This window comes from Equus quagga, chromosome 6 (genome assembly GCF_021613505.1).
Source record: "Equus quagga isolate Etosha38 chromosome 6, UCLA_HA_Equagga_1.0, whole genome shotgun sequence".
NCBI classification, from domain to species: domain Eukaryota; kingdom Metazoa; phylum Chordata; class Mammalia; order Perissodactyla; family Equidae; genus Equus; species Equus quagga.
In genome coordinates, this window is record NC_060272.1 from 55,085,895 (window position 1) to 55,111,563 (window position 25,669).

At 39.9% G+C, this 25,669-nt stretch overlaps 1 protein-coding gene across 1 annotated transcript in view; it reads left to right on the top strand.

Annotated features, from left to right (window-relative positions):
- Window positions 1–10,212: 10,212 nt before the first annotated feature.
- Window positions 10,213–25,669, top strand: part of DNAJC15 (DnaJ heat shock protein family (Hsp40) member C15) — an 88,418-nt gene continuing 72,961 nt past the window's right edge. Inside the window, exon 1 of the mRNA XM_046665076.1 lies at window positions 10,213–10,348. Within this exon, the coding sequence (XP_046521032.1) occupies window positions 10,244–10,348 (105 nt within the window). The 5' untranslated portion in view covers window positions 10,213–10,243. The remainder of the gene's footprint in view (window positions 10,349–25,669) is intronic.

Genomic DNA, 25,669 nt, shown 5'->3' on the forward strand with positions numbered 1-25,669 from the left:
CAAACATTTACTTTTCCCATCTTCCATTCCTCTCCTTTTTTCATCCCAGATCCTTAGCCCCCTTCCCCTTAGCTCAGGACTGCATATAAGCCTCAAGTGGCTGAATGTTTGGGAATCTCATATCTTTGGGGTTCCCATAAGCATAGAATTTAGTTTGATAGTGACAAATAAAAATGGCAAGCAATAGGATATTGGAGTATATGAGGAAGCCATTTGGTGTAAACCTAATTCGGCCTGACCTTGTCTTTCCAAAAGGGCCTGACCTGACCGTGGACGTTGAGCATGCATTGTATATCTGCTTTAGATATTCCCTATGGCAAGAACAAAGGCCCTTGAGATAAAGGTGCAACTTCTCTCCCCCTCCCAATGTTGGCATTTCCTTAAGGATTAAGCATCTTTCCTTAGGCTAGGAACTGATTGCTGCTCTCACCTGTGACCACCCAGCTCGAGACAATAGACTTGCTCCCTGCTATGCATGCTGAGATAGCAGACCCACTACCTGCTGTGTCCATCAAACGCTGTGCCGGCAGGGCAATTTTGTGACTATTGTGAGAGGGACATTTCAATCATATGTGAAACACCCTCTTTGAGGGTATATAACCACCCTGTATACCCCCACTTCTTTGGAGTGCTCTGTTCCTTTGTGGAAAGACTCTCCCAGGCCTTGGTCCTCAGATTTTAGCTCAGAATAAACTCTCCCGAATTTTCATTTATAGATTGGTTATGGATTATTTTCATCGACAGTAGTCTCTTGTTAATCTGTCTCCTGTCAATTTAATTTTTAGACCAGCCAGAACTTGAAAAGATAGAGGAGAAATTTTTCCTCCCCAACAGTGTCCTACAATTTAATTCAATTTTGACGCTACCTGGAGACAGCATCAGATCTCATAGGTTAAGGGCTGAGCCTCACAAGCCTACATGCCCATGTCCCACTTCAGATGCCAATTGCAAGTCCAGGTTGTTACCTGTCCTTCTGACAGCTTGGCTATAAATAAGGAGTTCCTACAACCCCCTCCTCAGGTTTGATTTACTAGAGTGACCGACAGAACTCAGAGAAATATTTACTTATGTCTGTCAGTTGATTATAAAGGATACAGATGAACAGCCAGATGAAGAGGTACATAGGGTGAGATCCAGAAGAGTTTCAAGTGCAGGTGCTCCTGTCCCCTTGAACTGGGGTGTGCCACCGTCTCAGCATGTGGATGAATTCACCAACCTGGAAGCTCATCAAATGTCCTTGCTCAAAGTTTTTATAGAGCTTAATCTACAGCTTCCCCCTTCTCATTCCCAGAGGTTGGCAGGTGGAGCTGAAAGTTCCAACTTTTTAATCACTAGGTCTTTCTGATGACTAGCCCCATCCTAAGGCTATCTAGGGGTCCCACCCTATGTCACCTTATTAGCATAAACTCAGATGTGCTCCAAAGCAGCCCTTTATGGGACCCAGCCTGGTGGCATAGTGGTTAAGGTGGCAGGCTCCCCTTCAGGGCTGGGGTTTGCAGGTTCAGATCCTAGGCACGGACCTACACCTGTTCATTGAGCCATGCTGTAGGAGCACCCCATATACAAAGTAGAGGAAGATTGGCACAGATGTTAGCTCAGGGACCATCTTCCTCACACAGACACACACAAAAGCAGCTCCTTATGAATTACAAAAGACATTCCTATCACTCAGGAAATTCTAGGGGTTTTAAGACCTCTGTGACAGGAACCAGGGACAAAGACCAAATATATTTCTCATTATACCACAATTAAAAATGCCTCTTCCCCACATTTCTCCCCCTTTTCGGACAAAGAGAGAAAAGGGAGGGGCTGGATTTGGAAAAATATAAGACACAATAAATTTTAGTTATAATAGACAGGTAATACACAGAACTTGTTTTGCTGTCTAGTAAAAAAAAGACCTCCTCTCTCAACTATAAATTTGGCTGAGAGACAAGGACAAAATAATTATATATTCACCTCAGTCTTTCAATAAAGGCAGAAAGAGCTTTCCATTTCAAATTTGTTTTGTTTTGTACCACATGTGGGTTAATTAGATAAAACCATGTCATATGCCAGATTCAATCAGCCTGAAAATAATCAGAAAACCGGGTTTGGCATTGTTTATGCTGTTTTGGCTCAGATAAACAAAAGCACAAAATGTAAATTGGCTCGGGAAAATAACATATGAGTACTGGTGCCAGATTTTCTTTCATGGGATTATCTCTAGCTGGCACCTGAGCAGCAGATGCTGCTCTGGGTGACCATTAGACAAATCTACATCATGTAGATTCCTGTTTCCCACGATTAGACAGTGGACACCTCCGTGAAAGGCACTTATTTTACTGCCTTTGACATAGGCCAGAACCAGCTTTCCAGCTATTTGCAGTCAGCCAACAGAAAATACATGTTGAAGTTGAAAAAATGAAAACACGTTTTTGCTTGGCTTATCCCCTAGTGTTTTCCTTTAGGTCATTTCTTTGTTTTTAAAATCTCCAGTAAGATTAGAAATACAGTCCTGAAACCACTCCTCAGCTGTATTTCCTTGTTGTAGGTAATTCAACGAATACCATTTGTTGGGGGAAGAATGCAGAGCATTTCACTGTCTTCCTACTTAAGTTCCAAGTATGAACATCTTTTTTCCTGAGGAAGATTAGCCCTAAGCTAACATCTGTTGCCAATCCTCCTCTTTTTTTTTGCTTGAGGAGGATTAGCCCTGAGCTAACATCTGTGCCAATCTTCCTTCACTTTATATGTGGGTCGTTGCCACAGCATGGCTGATAAATGGTGTAGGTCCACACCCAGGATCCAAACCTGTGGACCAGGGCTGCTGAAGCAGAGCACACTGAATCCAACCACTACGTCCAGGGGCTGGCCCCTCAAGGCATGGACATTTTAGCGAATATCCAAGCAAGCACAGAGTGAAAAATAGTTATTTTAAAAACCAAATTATCTGATGGGTAATAAAATCCAAATTAGCTAGTTTTCTCTTTGTGCTATGTAAACCGTCTGATATCAATACACAGAGAAATAGAAATATACATTGCTCTCCTTATACTTTTTTAAAAGAATATTTTCTAGAATGTGGGATGGGTGGTGCTCACTATCTCCCTAGTACGGATGAAACTCCTCTATTCAGGCCACCAGTGACCACCTACTGGCTGAATTCAATGGGCACATTTTATCCTTATCTTACTTGATGTTTCTGTAGGTATCTGGCTTTTCTCCTTATTTCATCGTTTTTGAAATTTTCTTGGTTTCCACGACCCCACTCTCTCCTCACTCTATCTTTTCTACCTCTCTGGCTTCTTATTTGTAGTTTCCTTTTTTTTTCTTTCCACTGTCCACTTTTTGAGTCTTGGTGTGCACAGAGTCCAATCCTCCCTTTTCTTATTCTGTATCTTTTTCCTGGTTCAGTAGTTGCCCAGGGCAGAAATCTAAGAATCACCTTAGATTTTTCCCTTTTCCTCATCCCTCCTATCTGCTCAATCTCAAGTCTTCTTTTTCTTTATTATTATTATTTTTTTTCCCTTTTTCTCCCCAAAGCCCCCCGGTACATAGTTGTATATTCTTCGTTGTGGGTCCTTCTAGTTGTGGCATGTGGGATGCTGCCTCAGCGTGGTTTGATGAGCAGTGTCATGTCCGCGCCCAGGAGTCGAACCAACGAAACACTGGCCGCCTGCAGCGGAGCACGCGAACTTAACCACTCGGCCACGGGGCCAGCCCCTCAAGTCTTCTTGATGCTATCTCTTTACCATCTAGTTCACCCCTCAGATCAGTAAGAAAGCTTTGGTCACAAACACAGAAAATCCAACTAAAACTTGGCTTGAAAATAAGGTGATGGTTTCTTCAACAAGTTAATGGCATGAAAAAATGGGGAAAAGAGGTTTTTGTGATTCAATGAGACTAACGTGAATAAGCATCAACTGCTATGTGTGGTCTTTGTTTGGATCCTGATGTGAATAAACCAGCTATTTGAAAGTTTCCTGTAACAATCAGGGAAATCTGGATATGGACTAGATATTAGATGACAAAAAAGGTTATCAATAATTTTTATTAGGTGTTACAATGGAGTGATATGTTAGAAAATGTCGATATTTAGCAGGAACAAATTCTGAAATACTCATAGTGAAATAACATGATATCTTGATTTGCTTTAAAATACTTCATCAAAAAAGGAAAACAGATGAAGAATTGCGGCAGAGTCTTGACAATTGTTGAATATGGATTTTGGAGATATAAGGGCTCATTATACTATTCTTTCTACTTTTTAAATGCTTAAATACAAAATTAAAGGGAAATTAAAGAATTTTTACTTCACAACTAAAAAGTTCAGAGATAGGACAAACTTAAAGTGAAGCTTGATATAGTACCTAAGCAATATCATTAATGACTCAGTTTCTTTTCAGTCTTCTGGTGGCTTTCAATGGTGTCGGCTTGATCCTAAGGTCACCTCTTCTAAAGGTAGGAGAATCATATATCCAGGTCTGTCAGGACAGTCCCACTATATCTGTTGTCCTAAGACAATTATTTATAGTGCTATCTTTCATTCAAACGTGACCTAGTTTTGGATGATAAATTAGTCACCCTAGCTCATGGTTGTCAAACGATTGCCAACCACAATTAGGGCTCCACGATTCTCTGTTCATGTCCAGCTGAACAGAGAGGAAGCTGCTTTCCCAGAAGCCCCCAGCAAACCTTTCCTATAATCCCAATGTTCCAGGAAGGCTATGTGCCCATCAGTGAAACAACCCCCATGGCTAGAGTGATGGGAGGTGTGGAGGAATGGTCTTGGCCATGCCAAGATATGTCTCTTTGGCATGAGGATTATTTGAGGCTGATTGCTTTTGATAAACTGGGACAGGGAAGGAGGTTCTGAGGGGTGGAACTTGCTTGTCCTTTGTTAGGAGACATTTACATTGTAAAGGAAATCTCTATCTGTAAAGGTGCCTCCCTCTCTGTACCAGGAAGAAGAAAGGGGATGACCTTCTCTCTAGAAACTCTTAATCAATGCCAAAGGCAAGGACTTAAATCTGCATTTGTTTGTTGTGCTTGTCTGGTGGCCTCCTGTAACTGACTTCCCGCACCCCCAACATCCTCCTTTGTCTTTTAGCTGGATATGATGTTTGGGGTGGTGGTTTTGGCCATTTTGGCGGGTTGCTTGGCTTGCCCAGGCCTCTCCCATGTGTGCATTGACGGGTAAAGATGGGAAGCAGTTGGCTGTGTTGGAGTACATGAGGAAGCCATTTGGGGTAAACCTAATTCAGCCTGACCTTGTCTTTCCAAAAGGGCCTGGCCGTGGCCTTTGAGCTTGCATTGTATATTTGCTTTAGATATTTCCTTCGGCAAGAACAAAGGCCCTTGAGATAAAGGTGCAACTTCTCTCCCCCTCCCAATGTTGGCATTTCTTTAAGGATTAAGCATCTTTCCTTAGGCTAGGAACTGATTGCTGCTCTCACCTGTGACCACCCAGCTCGAGACAATAGACTTGCTCCCTGCTATGCATGCTGAGATAGCAGACCCACTACCTGCTGTGTCCATCAAGCCCTGTGCCGACAGGGCAATCTGGTGACTATTGTGGGAGGGACGTTTCAATCATATGTGAAACACCCTGTTTGGGGATATATAACCACTCTGTGCACCCCACTTCTTCGGTGCCCTTTCTTCCTTTGGGAAGAAAGGCCTTGGGCCATGGTCCTCATGAAGCTTTGTTTAATTTTCTCCTGTTATTCTGCCTCATGTGAATTTAATTCGTTCTCTGGCCAGGCGAACCCAGAGAAGGTAGAGGAAATGTCTTTTCCCCTACAGAGGCATTGGTTGGCTTATTTCAGTCAGGGCCCACCCTGAGAGTAGGGGACAGAGTCCATCCCTGGGTCTTTGTTGGGTGTGGCGAGGAGGGGAATGTGAAGAGGAAACCAATAAAGGTCACTACACCCCTTCTTGCCATTTCCCTACCACTGCCCTATGTAGGCCTCAACATCTCTTACTCAGACTATTGCAATAACTTTCTTGTTGATCTCCCTCCTTTAGTTTTCGCCCATCAATCCCACATCACACCAGAATGATCTTCCTAGCATGTAGATCTGATGACGTCACTACTACATTTGACAATTTTTTGATGTCTTGCCTTCACCTATAAGATAAATTCTAAATGCCTTTGCTTATTAAATTAATTATTAAAAAAAAAAAAGCTGTTCAATATTTGGCCTTTGTCTGCTTATCTGTCTACCTTATCCATCTTCATCCTCTTCTTCAGACCTTAAGCTTTAGCAAAACTGAATTACTTGAAGTACTGTTCATATATAATGCTCATGTAACCCTGAGCCCATTTAGAGCCAGTTTGAACAGACCTCCATCTCTGATCAACAAAAATGATTAAAGATTGTCTTTCAGAAAAACTGCAAAGTCACACTGCCAGGGCATGCACAAAAGGAGAAATCTGGACCTGAAATGACCTCAGAACCAAAGATCCTCCCTCCACAGAACCCAAGGACTAGGACGTGACAGGAACTTGAAAGCCAGACTCTTATCAGAAGCGAGGGGTCCCACATTCAGGAAGATCCAGTGTTAAAATTCTTTCTCCACCACTTGCAAAATGTTTAGAACACCATCATAAATGTTTGGAACCCTATCATAAATGTTTAGAACCCTATCATATATACTTGAAGCCCATCAATCAAAACCTGTCCTACCAGCGTTTCCACGTGCCACCCTGTTCTCCCTAACCTCTTAAATTTGGTCCCAAATCATGAATCGGAGAGACAAAGCCGAGGGCACATGCCCCCTGTCTCCCTGGAGATCTATCCCACAGAATAAAAAGCTGATTTCTCCCCTCAAAGTCTGGTGCCATAATTAATTGGTTTGTTTATGCTTATGGGGCAGAGAACCCTAATTTTGGGTGGCAAGACTTACTCACACCTTGTTCCCCCAAACCTGCTTCATTCTTATCAATCCAGCAAGTTTGAATTCATCCTTCCACAGTCAACTTGAGGGCTATCTTCTCTGACTCCTTCCCTGGTCTTTCCAGGCCCCTTCTCCTTTATGCACACTGCACTTTGTCATATAGTAGAGTCCTTTCTTCTGACCAGACCAGGGCAGTAATTGGTGGGTTAATTGAAAAATGACTTAAATTTGGGATCATCATAATGATACACACTTTAAACACTATGTTTCTAATATCACTTATAAATCACTGTTTCTCCAACTTTTTATTCATTATCTCCCCTACGGAATTTTTTTAGACTTTTTTCCTAACAACATACTTCCCCCACCCCCACTACCATGAAATTTTAATACCACAGCAGACACACACAATATCTATTCTATGTACTCTATGTACATCCGCAGGGCAAAGGCCTTTTACTTGGGTGTGTATCCTTTGATTCAGTTCTGCCTCAAATTTCTTCTACACTGATAATCCCTCCTCTATGATTCCTAATTTGGGCTTGTTTAAAATGAGGGAGGAACACGACATTTTAAAAGCAAACTGAGTGGAGAATCATACTCAGTTTTTATGATCTCTTCCCATGCCTACCATTTGACAACATTTTTTTTTTGGTAACTTGCTTTTATCAAGTCTTTCCAAAGCATTTAATTCCATTTTCGTAAAAACAATTCTTCCTCACAACATACACTTAAACTTCATCACTATGTAATGTCTAATCAAGTTTTATCATTTTAAAGACAACACAATCTCTTCAGGATCAAACACAACTGTTGGGGTGTGGTCAGTGAGAAGAAAATATATAAGGAAACAAATAGGTGAAAGAGGTAATATAAAGAAAATAGTAACTAACACTTTTTTAGAACTTACTAGGTATCAAGTACTGTTCTAAAAACTCTACAGAAGTCAACTCGTTTAATCCTTACAAGGGAGGTACCATTATTATCTCCAACTTTACTGAAGAGGAAACTGAAGCACACAGAGGTTGATTTTTTTTTTCCCTAACAATCTTTTTAAACAACAAATGTTTAAAACAGTTTTTACTGAGATGTTTCTAAAATATATTACTAATGTCTGCCATTCTTTTACAAAGTATATTGAACATAACGTAATCTGTCTCTGAAGTGGTATAACTAATAAGAATAGGCCGATGAAAATTTAATGTGGCTTCCCTTTCGGGTTTCACCAAAAGCATTCTTCTTCATTCTCAGGGAATTCAGAGAATTGAGTCTAGCTCAGTAAGGAAGAGGTCCTTGTCGAGAGAAAGTGAGGACTTAATTGCTCATTTCCATCTTTTCTTTGCTGCTAAGGGTGACCTTAGCAAAGAACCAAAGGCTGAGAACTGAGTAGTCTGTGTGGAAGGTTTTTCTTCTAAACTGGCTACTCCTGTAGGAGTAGATGCAGGAGACAGCCATGAAATGGAGGTCAAGTCTACAAGCAGCCAGCAATCTGCTCTCAATAGGTTGGGCTGTCTGAGCTGAGGCAGAACACTGCTGAGCCCACCTCCCCTCCACCTTGCTATCCTCTTCTCAGCCTGGTTCTCCTCTCTCCCCTTTTCCTGACTTCTGCTCTAGAAGCTTCCCTTCTGTTCTTGAGCAGGGGCAGTAGCTTCCCGAAGAGGAGCTGCAGCTGCCCTGGATCTTGTTCCAATTGCCCATTTGCTCCAGGCCAGCAACCTATGACTGTGAGGGCCCAGCTGCTAGGGTATACTGTAACCCTCCCGTAGACTGTGAACTCCAAGGAATCAGAGATCTTGTTTGTTTACTTGATGCTGTAGGCCAGTGCCTAGTACAGTGCCTGATACCTAACAGGTGCACAATAAATATTTATTGAATAAATGAATGGATGGATGAATAAATTAATGACTTGTAAGCTCCAATCCAATTCATTTGCTTAGTTCACTGTGTCCTTGATAGTTGTGGATCAGTCTAATGAAAATTAATTTCTGTAATAAGACCATATCTTTGAAGAGTCTCTGTGTGTTTTTTCACCCAGTTCCACATGCCACCTTTTTAATTTCTTTGCATTACGTTTCCTCCTGAAATTTTCAGCTCTCCTCTTCTTCCATCTAAAAAAGTCTCACCCATTCTTTACTGGCCATCTCAACAGCTAAGCCTCCAGCAGACCTTCTCAGAAGACCTGGGTTACGAGTGGCCATTCCCTCCCATAAATGCCAATAGCTCTCTGGTGGTGACTCTTTTCATAAATGCATGGCACAAATTACTTCTATATCCTTTTTGATTTTTCATTTTATACTTATAACTTTCCTCAGTTAGAATGTTGGACAAATGTTACTCCCTTTCCACAGATAAGGAGAGATTTGGAGAGGCTTATGGGCATAGTCAGGGACATAAGCCTAGAAGAAAACAGAATACAGACTAGAACTCAAATCTCTTCCATCCTCTTAGTCCAGTTCTCTTTACACCGTATGCGCTCATGTTCTGGCATGTATCGTTATCACTCTGAGTCAGTGTTATTTTCCCTACTAGATTGTAAATTCCTCCAGGCCCTCAAAACTTTTAATTCAGGAACAGGAAAAAAAAAAAAAGAATTCTCTTCTTGTAAGTTTTTTGCAATGGGTAGTATAAAGGGCAAAAGAGCTGCCAAGTTGGTACAGGAGTTGGAAAACACTATACAGGCTTCATTTGTTGGTTAACTTTTGCTCCAAAAGGCTTGACTTAAACATTAATAAAGTGGGTCTTTCTATATCCAAATCAGCACAAAACCATTTGTGGGTAATGACATTTATTTACCTGCTTAGAAGTTTCTTCTTTTTTAACTTCTTCTTAAATATGGCCATTCATGGAGGGTTGTAAACAAATTGCCTCTGGTACTGCTGTCATAGATGGGAAAATCGTGGCCTTAAACAGAAGTATAATCAGTAGTTGGGGGTGGAAAGAAAGGTCCGGTGTGGGTCAGGGACCTTCAGACTCTTTAGGTCTCTCCTGGCCTGGCAGCTCATGAGACCAACATTAGACCTTAGGGCTTAAACCCAGGCCCTTGGTTACTATGGGGAGGCGGCAGGTTCCACCACGCACTGCCCCAGGACACCCATTGTTGGCTTTGGGCACGAGAATCTGAAAAGAACAAAAAAGCCCCCTAAGGCCAACGGGCCTCGGCTCAAAATCTGGCCCTTTGCTTCGATGGGACAAGTAGCCCGAGCTTGGGTAAGAACGCCATCTCCTGCGGTCCCGCCCTCCACCCGCTCAGCGGGCGCGACGTCGACCAAGCCCGCGAAGAAACCCGCCCTAACTAGTTTGTCCCTGCGGCCATCTCGTAGGCGCGGCCGCGGCGCAGCGCGTCGCCCCCTGCCGCATTGCCATGGCTGCCCGTGGTGGCGTCGCCTCTGCCGGCGAGGGGCTGCGCTACGCCGAGTACTCGCCGCCCTCGACCAGGCGACCGGACGCGGACATCGACAAGGGACTGGTGAGTCCTGTCGGCGGCTCCCGCCCCTGTCCGGCTCCCCGCCGTCGGGGCCTGCCCGCTAGCGCCCCCCGGATCCCGTCCTCGTCCCTGCCCCTGGACCCACTTTCCCCTTGGACCTTGGCGCCCTCGGCGTTCATAACCGTCTGTGTCCCATTCGTTCAGCGGAGACTCTGCTCGGTGCCAGGCGTTGATGGTGAGGCGTGTTTAGAGTCTCTGCGCCCTCAAGGAGCTTCCAGTCTCGTAGGGGACAGAGACCAGAAAACAGTTGCAGATACAGGATGATAAGTGCTGTAGGATGGATTCCCCTATCACATAGGAGGGGACGCCAGTCGTCTACCGGGGGCAGTGGGTGAGGTCAGGGGGGCTTCTTAGAGAAAGCGATGGTTAAAACTAAAATCTGAATAATGAGTAGCAGTTAGCTCAGCGAAGAGGAAAAAGTGTTTTGTTTCAGGCACCAGTAGTCGTATCTACAAAGTCATAGGCCAGAGAAACAGGACCCAGTTGGAACTTTCAAGTGGTTTATTCAGACTGAAATGTAGAACTGGGAAAAGGAACTGTCCAATAGAAACGTAATGCGAGCCACATGTGTGTTTTTAAGTTTTCTGTAGCCATATTATAAAAGTAAAAAGAAAATAGGTGGATTTAACTTTAACAGTGTGTTTTTATTTAACACAATACATCCACAGTAATATTTCAACATGTAATCAATGTAAAAATTATTCATGAGATGTTTTACATTCTTTTTTTTGTACTAAGTCTTCGAAATCCAGAGTATATTTTACACTAGCAGGACATCTCAATTCGGACTAGCCACATTTCAGGTGCTCAGTAGCTACATGTGGCTTGTGGCTACCTTGTTGATCAGTGCAGTTCCTGGAGGTAAATGGGGGCTAGAATATATGAAGCATCTGGTAAACCACGTGGAAGAGTTGGGATATCCTGAGGCCTGGGGTACTGTCTTGATGAGTTGTAAACAGAGGAGTGATAGGTTGGGCTATTGTAAAGTTCTCTCAGGGTGTGCGTGAGAAGAGTGGATTAGATGGAGAAAGTCTGGAAACATAGCTGTTTCATCCCTTATCCACACCACATTCCATGTCATTTTCCAGCATTTTTCTAAGTTTCCTAAGAGCATAGACTCTGGGTCTTTCCTTCTAGTAGGCACTCCCTTGCTAAGACTCAGTTATCGTTACTTAATTAACTAATAAATTTCTGGAGCAAACAGTCAGATGGGCTTGCCTGGGAAGGTTTCAGGAAACAGATGTGCTTTCATTCAACAGACATTTCTTGAGCACTGCTAGGTGACAGGTACCATCCTGGGACCTTGGCATAAGTAAGTGAACAAAACAAAGGTTTGAAGTGGCAGACTCTTTGAGCTCCTACTGTGTCTGATTTATTCCTTACCACAACCCTTTGAGGAAGGTTTTTAAAATTCTCTCTTAAGAAATGAGACGGAGACTCAGAAAGTGGTAGTTGCTTACCCAGGATCATTCTCCTAATAAATGGCAGACCTAGAAGTCCAAATCCTACACTCTTTCGACTATGACTTGCTGACTCCTTAGAAATAAGGCTCTCTGAATGGAGTGTTCAGTCTGTGGTGTAGACTGGATAAGATACTAGGTTAGGTAGAAGGAATCTCTTTATGGAGAGTTGTAAAAATCTCAGTAATGGACTGATTTGCAAGGCAGCTGGGAGCTCTGTGGTATTTTTAAGATAGAAGTAGTATTGGTGATTTTTACATCTGGAGGACTTTTATTAGGAAGAGAGAGTGTATGGAATCCGAGATATCAGTTAGATGACATCTTTAGTAGTCTAGGCACATGAGGGCTGAAATATAGGCCAGTGATTCTCAACTTGTCCAGCCTGGTGCACCGTATTTATAACAAATATTTTGTAAAGTCTCTTGTAATATTCTGAAATGAAATTTGTTGGCAATGAAATCTACTCATAAACATAATTTTTAAAAATCAATAGCACACTCTAAGTGAAACACAGAGGTGAAATAAGTATTTTATTAGAAAATAACATGTCTACCATGTAAATATGTAAGTGCTCAGGCATGACTACATTAGAAGATATGAAGTAATCAGTTGCTGGCACATGGAAACAGTACGGAGAATCACTGTGAATGTGACAGCTACAATTTCAGATTGATTTCAGATGTAGTATATTGGCAGTTTAAGTACCGTAAGGACCATTGTCATCAACAAACTGATTTTTCTCAAATTGTGAACAATTTTGAACAAAACAAAGTGGAATCTTTCCTCATTTTACATGGTAGTTACACTTCTGGAAAATTCAGTCTACACTGAAACAGTGCAAAAATGATATGTTTTGTATATAATAAAGAGCTAGACTAAGATGATCATAAACAGGCTTTTTACCCACTTAATGTCCAGTAGAATCTTTTAAAATCTTGAGGCGTGCAGACAGTTCTTTGTTGTGCAGAGTTGTCTCGAGTTGTCTCATACATTTTAGGACCCATAGTCCTCCATCCACCAAATACCCTTCCTCCTACCCAGATTATTGTGACAACCAAAAAGGTCCTCATAAATTCATATCAAAATGTCTCTAAGGGCCTGTTCTGATTCTCTGGGGAATTATTGGTCCAGGCAATGACCAGTGATGAGGGAGAAGATAAGAGTTGATAATAACAACTTTGGGGAACTTGGAAGTACTGAAAGTGATGGGAAGGTGACAAAGGGTAAGTGTTAGGAAAGAATAAATGACCTGGATGTGTGAAATATGCAGTAGTCTTATTGAACATAGTAGAAAATAAAATCTTTGTCAAGGAGTTGAAGAAAAAATGTTCCATGCCATTTTTTTTAAATGATGCAATTTATTTTAAAGTTTTTGAAATATATTTCTGCAGTTGTAGACGTTGAATAACTCTTTTTCTCAGGTAAGCTTCCCTTTAGGGACTAAGAATTAATGTTCTTTAGCCTATTTAGAAGATGAAAAAGATAACATAAGTAAAAATAACTGAGTAGTACTTTGAATAAAATAGTGTCTTACAATTAATTGTTGAATAATCAGAGGTCATGGTCAAACTTTGCTGTAGTACAGCTGGTTCTCAGTGAAAAGTAGAAAAGAAACTTTAAGTTAAGAAAAGAATATTATCAATTTTTAAAGCAATATAAGCAAAAATCGATTTGTATGAAGTGGTAGCCTTTTAGTTTCCAGTATTTTCCTGGAAAGTGTAACTCCTAGTGTTGTTAGGATAATGTAACATGTAGGAAAATTAGCCACATGGATGGTTTGGTATAAGCAAACGTGACACGTGAAAACAAAAACCTATCAAACATGTAAATTATCAAATACTTACTCGTTACCAAAAACAAAAGAGACCATTTCTACTGTTTTTTGAATTGCAGTTTGATTTAAAATGTTTACCTTGAAGCATCCCTTTGAAGAAACACATGGGTCACATATTGTATATCCATATTTTTGGCTTTAACTTTGATTCTTTCCTCACTGTTCTTCTTCTTCTACTACTTCTTTTTTTTCCTTTTTTGAGGAAGATTGGCCCTGAGCTAACATCTGTTGCTAATCTTCCTCTTTCTTTGCTTGAGGAAGATTGTCACTGAGCTAACTTCTGTGCCATCTTCCTTTATTTTGTGTGGGATGCTGCCACAGCATGGCTTGAGGAATGGTGCTAGGTCCATGCTGGGGATCCAAACCCGTGAACCCTGGGCCACTGAGGTGGAGCACACGAACTTAACCACTACACCCCTGTGCTGGCTCCCCTCACTGTTCTTTAGACCATAAGAGGAGGCTGAAATGTAAGCTCTGTGGTCAAGGACTTTGTTGTTTGTGTATTTCCAGCGTTTATAATGGTGGTATATGTGGTAAGCATTCCAAAACAAAATAGTTGTTCCAAAAATAAATGTTATTCTAGGATGTGAAGGAATGTAAAGAACTGTTCTATCAGTGAACAGCATTAGTAAGAATTTCCATTTGTCTGCCAATGAATCCTGCAAAGAAAAGTACAAAATTCAGTTTATCTGAAGTGACACTCATTGTATCCTTTCCCCACACATGCTGGTTCTCCTCTCTCCCCCATCTTGAATAATACCGTGATCAACTCCACTTTCTCTTTTACCTCCAACATTCAGTCCATCAGTCACTTATTCTGCTCTCTGTAATTTCTTCCTCTCTCCCTTCCCACTGCTGTTCTGTTAGCCTTAATCATCTCGCCCCTGGCCGATTGTAATAGCCTTTAAAACAGGTCTCTTTGCTTTTGGTACTTTACCCTTTTAAACTTCACACTGCTATCAGTTATTTTTCTATACACACTCAATTATGGTGCTATCCTTTTTTATAAATTTACCATGGTCCAAACTTTCTTTAGGATGGTATACAGGACTCTTCATGAACTGACCCCCAAATGACTCATGCAGCCCCATTTTCCATCCCCTGCGCTGCGCTGCGCTGCACTGCCCTGTGACTCTGACTCTGCTTCCTGCACTTTGCTCCTCTGTCTGGAATTCTTTGGCAAACTATTCATTTTTTCAGACCCAGCTTACTGATGTCAAGCTTTGCCTGACCTGAGTTTCCTTTCCTTAGTAAAATAAAGTTGTTTCACCCCGTGTACTTTCTTAGAAAGTCATGCAGTTTTTTATTGAAGTGTTTCTTACAATGTATCAAGATTCTTTATATTTGTGTAAGCACTTAGGTTGTGAAGAGTTCAGGGCAAGAACTTTATATGCCTCTGTTACTGGCATTATAACTGACACTTGGTAGTCATTTAATTGTTTGTTAAATGAACAGCTGTTAACTTGTATTACTGTTGAGTGACTTAATAAATAACCCTGGGTGTTGGTTCTAACATGTTGATACACATGTTTTTTCCGTAGGGTTTCTCCTTTATGTTAGCCCCTAAGGGAGAACAGGAATCTGTGTCTCTTGCTCACTAGTCTTTCCCCAGAATTTAGCACAAGGCCTGGTGTATGCTAAAAAAAAGTTTATATATTTGTATGGTGTATGCTAAATAAATGTTTTTGAGTAAGTGAATAGTCTCCATCTTTCCTTCCTCCATCGCAACTACCTTTTTGAGACAGAATGGTTTTTTTCCTTCTTAATTTCCCTTCTGGTACGACTGTTGTCTATCTTGAACCTAAATGTTGCAATCTCAAGAAAGAAGTTTTAGCATTTTATAACACTTTCAGGCAATTTATATTTATCTAGAGGGTTATTTACTACTTGCGCTGTTTTGGAAGAATAAAATGCCTTAGGGACTTTTAAAATTATTTTAATGCTTTTTTTTTTTTTACCAGCAGTAGCAGCTGTTAAGATAGAGTAAGCTGTTTTCCCAGTTCTCAGACATTTTTTTTTTTAAAGATTTTATTTTTTTTCCTTTTTCTCCCCAAAGCCCCCCAGTACATAGTTGTATATTCTTCGTTGTGAGTCCTTCTAGTTGTGGCACGTGGGATGCTGCCTCAGAGTGGCTTGGTGAGCAGTGCCATGTCCACGCCCAGGATTCGAACCAACGAAACACTGGGCCGCCTGCAGCGGAGCAAGTGAACTTAACCACTTGGACACGGGGCTGGCCCCCTCTCAGAAACTTTTTTGATTCATGGTAGCGGAACATTTAAAGTAATTTTTCTATGTGTGTGTGTTTTTTTCCCAGTAGATGTTTGAAACTAAGTGATGGTAACGGATGCCTGACTTCGCCCACTTGTTGATTTGCTGGCATTATTTAAATGGTGCTTCTCCTTTTTGAAATACGTCTTTTAAAACTAAAATTAGGGATTCTTTATAGGCAAGGACCAAGTTTTAAGGATCCTCGTCCTCTCAGCTCCCAAAATAGTACCAGGCTCATGGTTCCTGCTCCATAAATTTTTGTTGAATGATTAAATTAAGAAGTGAATGAAACGTCTGGATAGGAGAAAAACAGAGGATTAGAGAAATGTTTTTTATAGACTGATAAACTGACAGCCTTAAGGAATAAGAAAGAGTAAGATAAATGAGACTCTCTTCTTTGACTTTTTTAATGTTAAAGAGAGGCCTAAAATATAAACATCTGATAAACGTTATGTGGAGTCAGAGTACACATAATGCTCTTCTTCTGATGTGCTTTTTTAAGTTTTAGTCATTTTATTGCTTAGTACCTCCAATACCACAGGCAGTCTCCAACTCAGTTTTTAAGGTTTGTTAATTCAATTCAGTTTAATAGATTTTTTTTTTTTGAATATCAAATACATGGAAGCTTATATACAGGTGTGTGTGGGAAGGATATGAATGAGCCAGGATTGCCACCCTCAAGGACACAGGTCAGCAAATTTACTTTGTAAAAGGCCTCATAGTATTTTAGGCTTTGCAGGCCATATGACCTCTGTCACATTGCTGAACTCTGCCACTGTAGAGCAAAAGCAGCCATAGACAATACATAGACGTGACGGTGTTCCAATAAAAGTTTATTTACAACCACAGTTGGAGGACCAGATTTGGCTAGTGGGCTGTAAGTTTGCCAACTCCTACTCTAGAAAGCAAATTGGATCAAATTTAAATACTAAATTCAAGACTGGCTCTATTAAATGCTGTCATTTATTTATTCATTCATTCGTTCATTCAACACTTATTTATGGAGTCCCACTGAATTATGTAAGGGACTGAGGCTAAGTGCTGTAGTGGATACAAAGATGAATCAAACATGGATTTTGTTCTTGAGGGACTGGAAAAATATTTGACTTTTCGGGAGAAGCCAGAAAGAGAGAAAAGCAAGTTTTTCTAAAATATAGGTTATATCGGGGGGGGGGGAAAAAAAAGAAAAAGTAGGTTGGGAGATAAGACTGAGTAGCCCTGAATGGTCTGTTAAGGAGTGCGGCCCGTATCTGTAGGCAGTTGAAGTTTTGTAGGAGCTGTGTGATCAGTGGAGGGCTTTAGGAAGATTAAGCCCAGAGCAGTGTTTAGGAAGGGTGGAAGCAGAAGAGGGCAAGACCGGTTAAGAATGTGTTACGGTGGGCAATACTCTGGGAGTATGGAAGAGATGATGGCAGCAATAATAGTGATGGTAGCTAAAATGTTTTGTGCTTGGTGTTAGGCTAATGCTTTAAATGCACGAACTCATTTAGTCCATAATAAGCCTGTAAGGTCTATATACTATTATAATCCCCAATTTATTGGTGAATAAATTGAGGCTTAAAGCAATGAAATAATTTGGTCAAGGTCACACAGTTGATGCATGGATGAACCCCTAAGATACTCTGCTTTTACTTAGAATTTATTCTGTCTTTATCCATCTTTCCCCTTCAGCCTTTCTATCTGTGTCACTCAAGGGCTAACCAGGAAAACAGACATAACTTAAATTACATAAAACAAAGGAAATGTAATGCAGAGAATTGGTTTTATAGGTACTGAAGTTGTTGAGAAGCCAAACAGGATTGTGAGGCAGTTCAGAGGTTGAGAACAGCAAGAAACTGCTAACAGTCCCAGAGCTGGAGGGCCAAAGGGAAGAGTTGGTGTTTTCAAAACCACCCCTCGTTAACTGAACCAAGGGGGTCTGTGCAGAGGGAGCTGGAGCCACCGAGACACTGTTGCTGCTGGAGCTGCTGCTCAAGGCAGAGAGGAAGGGGGAGAAGTACCCTACTCTCTCCCTTTTTTCTACCCTCCCGTCTCCCAACATTGTGTTCCATTGGTTGGAGTCAGCTGGAGCCAGATGACACTGGAGGCTTCAGGACTTAGCTCTCCTTCCAACAGAGCAGAGTAGGGAAAAGCCAGGGAATGGATCAGTGAGTACAGACAGGTCTGGGACCAACACTCTCACTCTATCTATTTTCAGCTGTAAGGTGATTTAATTCCACAGATATTAGGAAATTTGAAAGCACAGTCTCCTAAAAGCAGCGTTCCAAAACCCTATTTTGTAAATGGTGAATATTCCTTTAGCCCACAGAAGTCGATTTAACCCACAGTGTAGGGGAAAGAGTTGTTTCATGGAGCTCCATTTTCACTGTCCTGTGCTCTCTGAATATTATTTCAATGCTATTAGGGATTAAATAAGAGTTCTTAGCTCTTATGAAAATCTAATCAAGATGTGTAACATTTTTTTCCCTTTTAAATAGACTTTTTTTTTTTACAACAGTTTCAGATTTACAGAAAAAGTAAGAAGCTAATACGGAGTACCCATATACCCCACACTCAGTATCCCCTATTAACATCTTGTGTTAGTATGGTACATCTGTTACAATTAATGAACAAATATTGATACATTCTTAACCAAAGTCCATATTTTATTCAGATTCTCTTAGTTTTTACCTAAGATCTTTTTAATGTTCCAGGATACCACATTATATTTAGTTTTTATGTCTCTTTTCGTTCCTCTTGCCCATGACAGTTTCTCAGCCTAGCCTTGTTTTTGATGACCCTGACAGATATGAGGAATACTGGTCAGGTATTTTGTAGAATGCCCCTCTACTGGAATTTGTCTGTTTTTCCTGTGATTGGAAGAGTGATAGGTTTTGGGGAGGAAGACCAGAGAGGTAAAGTGCCATTTCCATTGCATCATATGAAGGGTACATACTATAGACATGATTTATCACTATTTATGTTGAACTTGTTCCAGTCTGATGAAGTAGTATTAATTAGTCCGGCTTCTCCACTCTAAAGTTACTCTTTTTTTCCCCTTTCCTGCTGTACTTTCTGAAAGGAGGTTACTCTGTGTAGTGCACATTTAAGGAGTGGGGAGTTATGCTTCGCCTCCTTGAGGGTGAGGTAGTCTGTAAAATTATTTGGAATTCTTCTGTGTGAGAGATTTGTCTCTTCTCCCTCATTTATTTACTCAGTCATTTATTTATACTAGTCTAGATTTGTGGATATTTACTTTATGCTTTGGGTTATTATCCACTACTAGTAGTATTTATCTGGTTGCTCAAATTGTTCTAGCTTTGGCCGTTGGGATCTCTTCCCAGTGGCTTCTCTGTACCTTTGACATACCCTTATTATTGTGGGTTTTTTTTGAGCATTTCCTTTCTTTGGTACTGCAAGGTGCTCTTGGCTCATTTTGTCTGTTTCTTGCCCCAGTCCTAGAATCAGCCATTTCTCTAGGAAGCCTTGTGTATTTAACATTTTATCTCATGGGAGACGTCATCTTGGGTCACAACTCTGGATCCTAATAGTCTCATTTTTCTCCTCTTCCCCACCTCTTCCCCAGTTTCCTTATCTTCCCCCTTATAGCTGGTGAGGTGGGAGAGTAAAAGATTTCCTTGTCTTGGAGTAAGTGGCTGCTCTTTAAGTCCACCAAAAGTGGAATTTCTCCTGCTGCTTCAGCGGAGCTCTTTTTTGTTTGGTTGGTTTTGGCTTTATTTTTGTTTTTCAATGTCTGGCATTAGGGACCGCTAATGGAGGGTGCGAGGGGATTGTGAAAGGAAGAAGAGAGAGAGACTCGGCAATCTTTCTATATTTATCATTACATTTCACGTTTGTTACAGAGTCTTAGTATGGGTCAGTGAACAGAAGAACCTCTCTCCAGGTACAAGGTAAAATATTATTACATATTCCTCTAAATGATTAAATTAGGTCTTCCAGAGAGTGTTTTTCACTTCCTTTTGCAATCCTTAGAATTTAACAACCATTACCATAACAACTGAAAAAATAGTTTTGTATAACAGTAATGTCGAAATAAAGGGAAGATAACTAAACTAATGGTGGAAACCAATTACAGAATAGTACTGTAAACAGCACTCACTCCCCCACCCCCACCCAAATACAGCCTAGCTGCAATGATGTTAAACTTTTATTCATCAGGGACTTTATTACGATGTAATACTTAGAATATTTCTAAATGTATTATATGGTTTTTGTAAGGAATTTTAAGTAGAAGTTTTAATAAGTGCCATGAATCGATCCCTAATTTGTATATTCTCTTTAACTGATTTGGGGTAACCCATTTCGATCATTCCTTCCATTCTAGAAAACTTATGATATTCTGCTATTTAGAAACAGTTGAAATATCATGCAGTTTAGAATTGTTGATTCATTGATTGTCATTTTTAAGTGTCAGTGGATCTAACACTAAGGTTATTGTCTATATTTTATCGGTATGATGAGGTTTTTTGACTGTGAGATTTTTGTAGGGGATTGTTTTAGGCACTTGTAGTATACAATCACTTTTGGCCAGTACAAGTGTGACCAGGTGGGATCTTCCCAAGATTTTTCTTTTTTAATAACCTTTGTCGTTTCTGATTTTTTTTTTTTGCCCTAAAGCAATGCTTCCCAATCTTTTCAAATATAGCATCCTCTATAAAGTGAAAAATTTCATACTTTCTCCTGCCCCCATAATATTAGAAATATTTTCTATTTTTATTCATTGAATATATAAAAATAAGAAAAATAAATGATATGCATGAATGTATTCAGTTCATGATATGCAAGCAAATAGTTAAGGAGGAAGTAAACTAACATTTAGTGAATGTCTGCCGTGTATAACCAGCCACTGGTTATATTTTCCCATTTCTCATAGTAACTCTGTGAAGTTAGATAGTACTTTTCACCATTTTACGTATGAGAAAACTGAGGCTAGAAGAAGTTAATTAACTGTCTCAAGGTCATGTAGCTAGTAAGTGGCAGGACTAGGATGTGAAACCAATTTTGACTCCAAAAGTCCTTGACTTTTTTACTGTACCGTATTGCTGCTCCTTCATTTAGATATCAGAAATTGATGAAATCCAACTCCAAGAAAGCATGTATAGTCTTGGTTTTTATGGTAATTTTCAGAGTCTTCAGGTGCTTCAAGATATGCTAAAAAATTCTTAAACTTCAAAGAAGAGTGAATTTTATTTCACCTCAACTCAAAAAGAAAGGAAAGAATACTGTGTAATGAAATTTAAGCTATAAGCATTACCACTCTAAGAAATTTCTGCCTTAAAGTAAAATAGGCTATTGTAAGAGAGTAAAAGTACCTTTCAGAAAATGGTGTGCTTTCCCAAGTGAGAAGAATAAGCAGACTACAAAGTGTTGCAGGTGAGCCAAAAGAGAGAGTTTCAGGGGTACTTGGCTTATAAGAGTACACAATAGGGAGCAGGCTAGCTAGAGATGCAGCAAGATCATTTTTATGATCAGGGTGCAAAATTAAGTGCAAGAATAAAAAGGGAGATAGAAGATCAGGTACGTTTATTTTTATTGAAGAATGCCAGGAAGAATTTGTTTTTAAAGTTTTATTTTAAAGTATACAGAGGTGGAGGGAGGGCAAAAGGGGTAAAAGGGCACATTTATACTGTGATGAGATGGCAGCTAGACTCTGGGTGGTAAACATGATGTACTCTACACAGAAGTCAAAATATAATGATGTATACCTGAAATTTATATAATGTTATAAATCAGTGTTACTTCAATAAAGAATTAAAAAAAAAATAAAGTAGACACGTCAGAGGGTTTTCTGACTTAAAAGTTATTAAACTCTTCTGACCAAGTGGGATCTTCCCAAGATTTTTCTTTTTTAATAGCCTTTATTTTTTTCCCTAATTTTAAAAGGAACAATTGTATAATAATATCGTATAGTAATTGTAATAGATATCACTTAGTGAATGCTTATCACCTGTAAAATACTAGGTGATATATATGTATGTTTTAATTTATAAAACTTCATACCAACCCAAGGAAGGAGGTATAATTATTATCCTCATGTTGCCGATGAGGAAACACTAGTAATAAAGGTTAAGTAACTTGGCTAAGGCCATGTTGCTGTATGTAGAGAGCCAAAATTCAGTCTGTGTTTCTTTGATTCCAAAGTCTGTAATCCTAACACTTTGTTTTAATGATAAAAGGTAGTTACTAAAAATATGTAACTGCTGGGGCTGGCCCCGTGGCGGAGTGGTTAAGTTCGCGCGCTCCGCCGCAAGCGGCCCAGTGTTTCGTTGGTTCGAGTCCTGGGCGTGGACATGGCACTGCTCGTCAGACCACGCTGAGGCAGCGTCCCACATGCCACAACTAGAAGGACCCACAATGAAGAATATACAACTATGTACTGGGGAGCTTTGGGGAGAAAAAGGAAAAAATAAAATCTTTAAAAAAAAAAATATGTAACTGCTGTTAACATTTTTGGTTTATATCATTACATTTTTTTTCTGTGCTGTATATTCGGTTTTATAGCTTGCTTTTACTCTCTAACATAGGGTCTGTAAACATTCCTCAATATATTATTTAATTGTTGATGCATGTTTTGGATAGGGCTTAATGTATTTAATTATTCCTCTCTTGTTGGGTATTCAAATTGCCTCCAGTTTTTTATATTATAAATAATGCAGTGATGAATATTCTCATATATAAGTTTTTGTGCACCTCTTTGATGATTAGGATAATTTTTTTTAATTGTAGCTATTAAGCCTGCTGACTTGAATATATTTAGGGCTGTTGATTCCTATGATGAAATTACCTTCAAGACAGATTGTTCGAATTTGAACTCCCAGCATCAGTTCATGAGATTGTTCATTGACAACTTGTAAAGCTTTGACTTGTTGGCTAAAATGTATGCCTGTCATTACTAATGGCCTTTATACTTGAGGTATGACAGTTGCCACATGGCCCCATCTAGAAGAAAAGTTTAAAGAGATACTAGTAATCCCACTTCCATACCTATCAAACTGGTCGATTTTATCCACTTCCATACTTAACAGACTTGTTGATTTTGTATTAAATATAGGAGTTTAGAAAATATAACTTCTTGGGGGAGGGCGAGGGAAGATAAAATTTTGTGAAAAAATAGAGCATTATAAGTAGTGAGGACATCAGGGACCAAAGCTAGGATCTAGTTTGACATTAGATAATTAAATGACAGTGTGTTCTCTAGGTGATTTTAAAAACTATGTGAGAAGTTGTACAAGACTTTATAAGCCTTTGTGAATGGGCATTACATAGGGGTGTTTCGTTGAGTATGAGCTCACACTGGAAAGATATGGAATGATTTTTATCATTCAGTATCTATTAAAAGAGTGTGGAAGGCGTAGGCTCTGGTCTGGAGTTTGGTTGCCTATGTTCTAGTCCCAGTGCGGACACTGATAACAACTGCTCCAACTTGAGTAAGGCATGTGACTTTTCAGGACCTCAGTGTCTTCCTCCATAAAATGGAGGAAGTGGAGTGGGTTTTGGCTAGCTGTTTTCTATCATTTCTTTTAACTATGGTTCTGTGACATTGACTTAATGTATTGTAGTCACAAATGACAACAAAACATTGCATATCCTGTGGAAGCTATTGAAAATAAAACAGAAGCATATCTTTTTTATTAAAAGTATAGTATCTCTATACCTACAAATCTGTGTGTACTTCTGCTTCTACCTTTCAAAAGGGTCAAATAGAAATGGAAACTTTCCAGAAAGAGACAACAAATAAATGTATTGATGGGAGAAGTTTGTGCTTGTGTGTGTAGGGGTTGGGGGCAGGGGGAAGGGAAGGCTCATTTGAAGATAGGCTAAAATAGTTTAGAACTCTTAATTCAGGAACATTGGACAAAAATAACTTAATGGAAGTCAGTAAATGATAAAGGATTTTGTTGGATAAAAAAGTCCTTTTCCTCCAAATTTTAGAAGACAGAATTAAGGATACTACTTAAACTTGAAAGAGATAAATTTAGGGCCAATGAATTAAATAGAAGTGATGAACAAGTTAGAGAAACTAGCTCCTAGACCTAAGTGAACCTTGAAGTGCCCAGAAGACCAAGCTTTGAGAGCAGATATATCTGAAGCTTCAGACCAAAGAACAGGTCTCACAAGTTTCTCTGATAGGCTTGACATGTCTAGCATCAAGAGCCACAAAGCAAGGATGCAGAGCCTGCCTTGGGTCTTACTTCCTAACAAATATTTTCCAAACACTGAAGTCATTTTTCAGTATCACTCGTTTAATTTTCTGATTAGAATTTGGCTTTGAAAATCTTATCCTTTTTTGGCCTCTCTGCTTAGGGTTATTACCTTGAGGTAATTCCATATTGTTAAATAGATAGAAGTTGACCTTACATTTTACAAGTTATCTGGTCTAATCTGTATTTAATATATTCTGTGGATATTAACATAGGTGATGCCTCCCCCTCAACATACACGTACATTCAATTGCAGTGACCTGAGGTCACAGTGAGCTAAGGGCAGAATCTGAACCAGAGTCCAGGTTCCCCAGCTTCTAACCTTTGTTCTCTCCTTGTACCCTCCCTCCCCTTTTCCTCCTTGGCCTAAGGACCCTATCTGAACTTTTCTCAGAAGCCATCTGTTACCCAGAAGCAGAATACTGAGCCAACTGGCCAGCTGTCTATCTAACCATCTATCCACACATCCATCCATTCAGTCAATTAACTGCTCACTTTTATGTAGCTCATTCTATATTCTGGGAAGACAAAGGTGAATAATGCCTACTTCCTGCTTTCTAAAGACTCACACTTTAGTAGGGAGACACGTTATGAAGTCATGGTCTGGGATAACAGAGAAATAAGCTGGGAGGTGGAGAGGTGGGGTATTTGAATAGGGTAGAGGGTATTACTGGTATTGATTCCTTTCATATTTGGAAGTTTACTTGATTCTGCTGCCTGTCTAGAGTAGTTCTATTTTTCTTCTTTCTCATTTAGTAGCTGAGAAGGCTGTATATACCAGACACCCTTCTGTGTTAGGATCAGGGATCAGTCATATCCTCTTTATGTGAAGGGTGGTGAAAAAGAAGGGCAGGGATGTATTATAGTCCACTGAGGGTAGTAGGGATATGACACAGATGCCTCGGCTCCCTTACTCAGATCCAGCAGCTTCAGAAGACAGAGAGCTTATTTTGAGAAAAAGTGTTATGGTCCAGATCTAGGGTGGGGACCAGCTCACAGGGAAAAGGTGTAAGAGTAGGTACAGGTTTCTTGTTGGTGGCCTCTGATCAAATATCTGCTGAAATCATCTTTCAGTCTCTTACTTGCGCTGCTCCCTACTAGCACTGACTGACTGAATCTTAATAAGGAGATAAAAATGGAATCTTCCCCTCAAGTTAAAGTGTTAAGTGAAAGTTTTTTCAAATTTTAAAAAAATTACAATTACTATGTTATTTTAATTTTGTATACTTAGAAGAGAGTTTTTAGTTAGTGCATCCTTGTTCCAAAATTGATTGAATGAATGTGCTAACTCTAGCAAAATTGGTGCACTGGGTTGTTCTCAGCACACTGTTTATCTGAGTGTAATTGTATAAAGCAGTGGATCTTAACTCCCCCTACACACTGATGTAATAACATGAGGTAACATGAGAAAGGGATGGGGTTACCACCATGTGGGTTATCCCAAGAAATATTTCTGGCTAAAAATCTAGTAAGTTCTAAAAGGAATTAGATAAATTTATGGAGAAATAAAATAATAAAAGCAAACTAGTAAGTTTTGGAG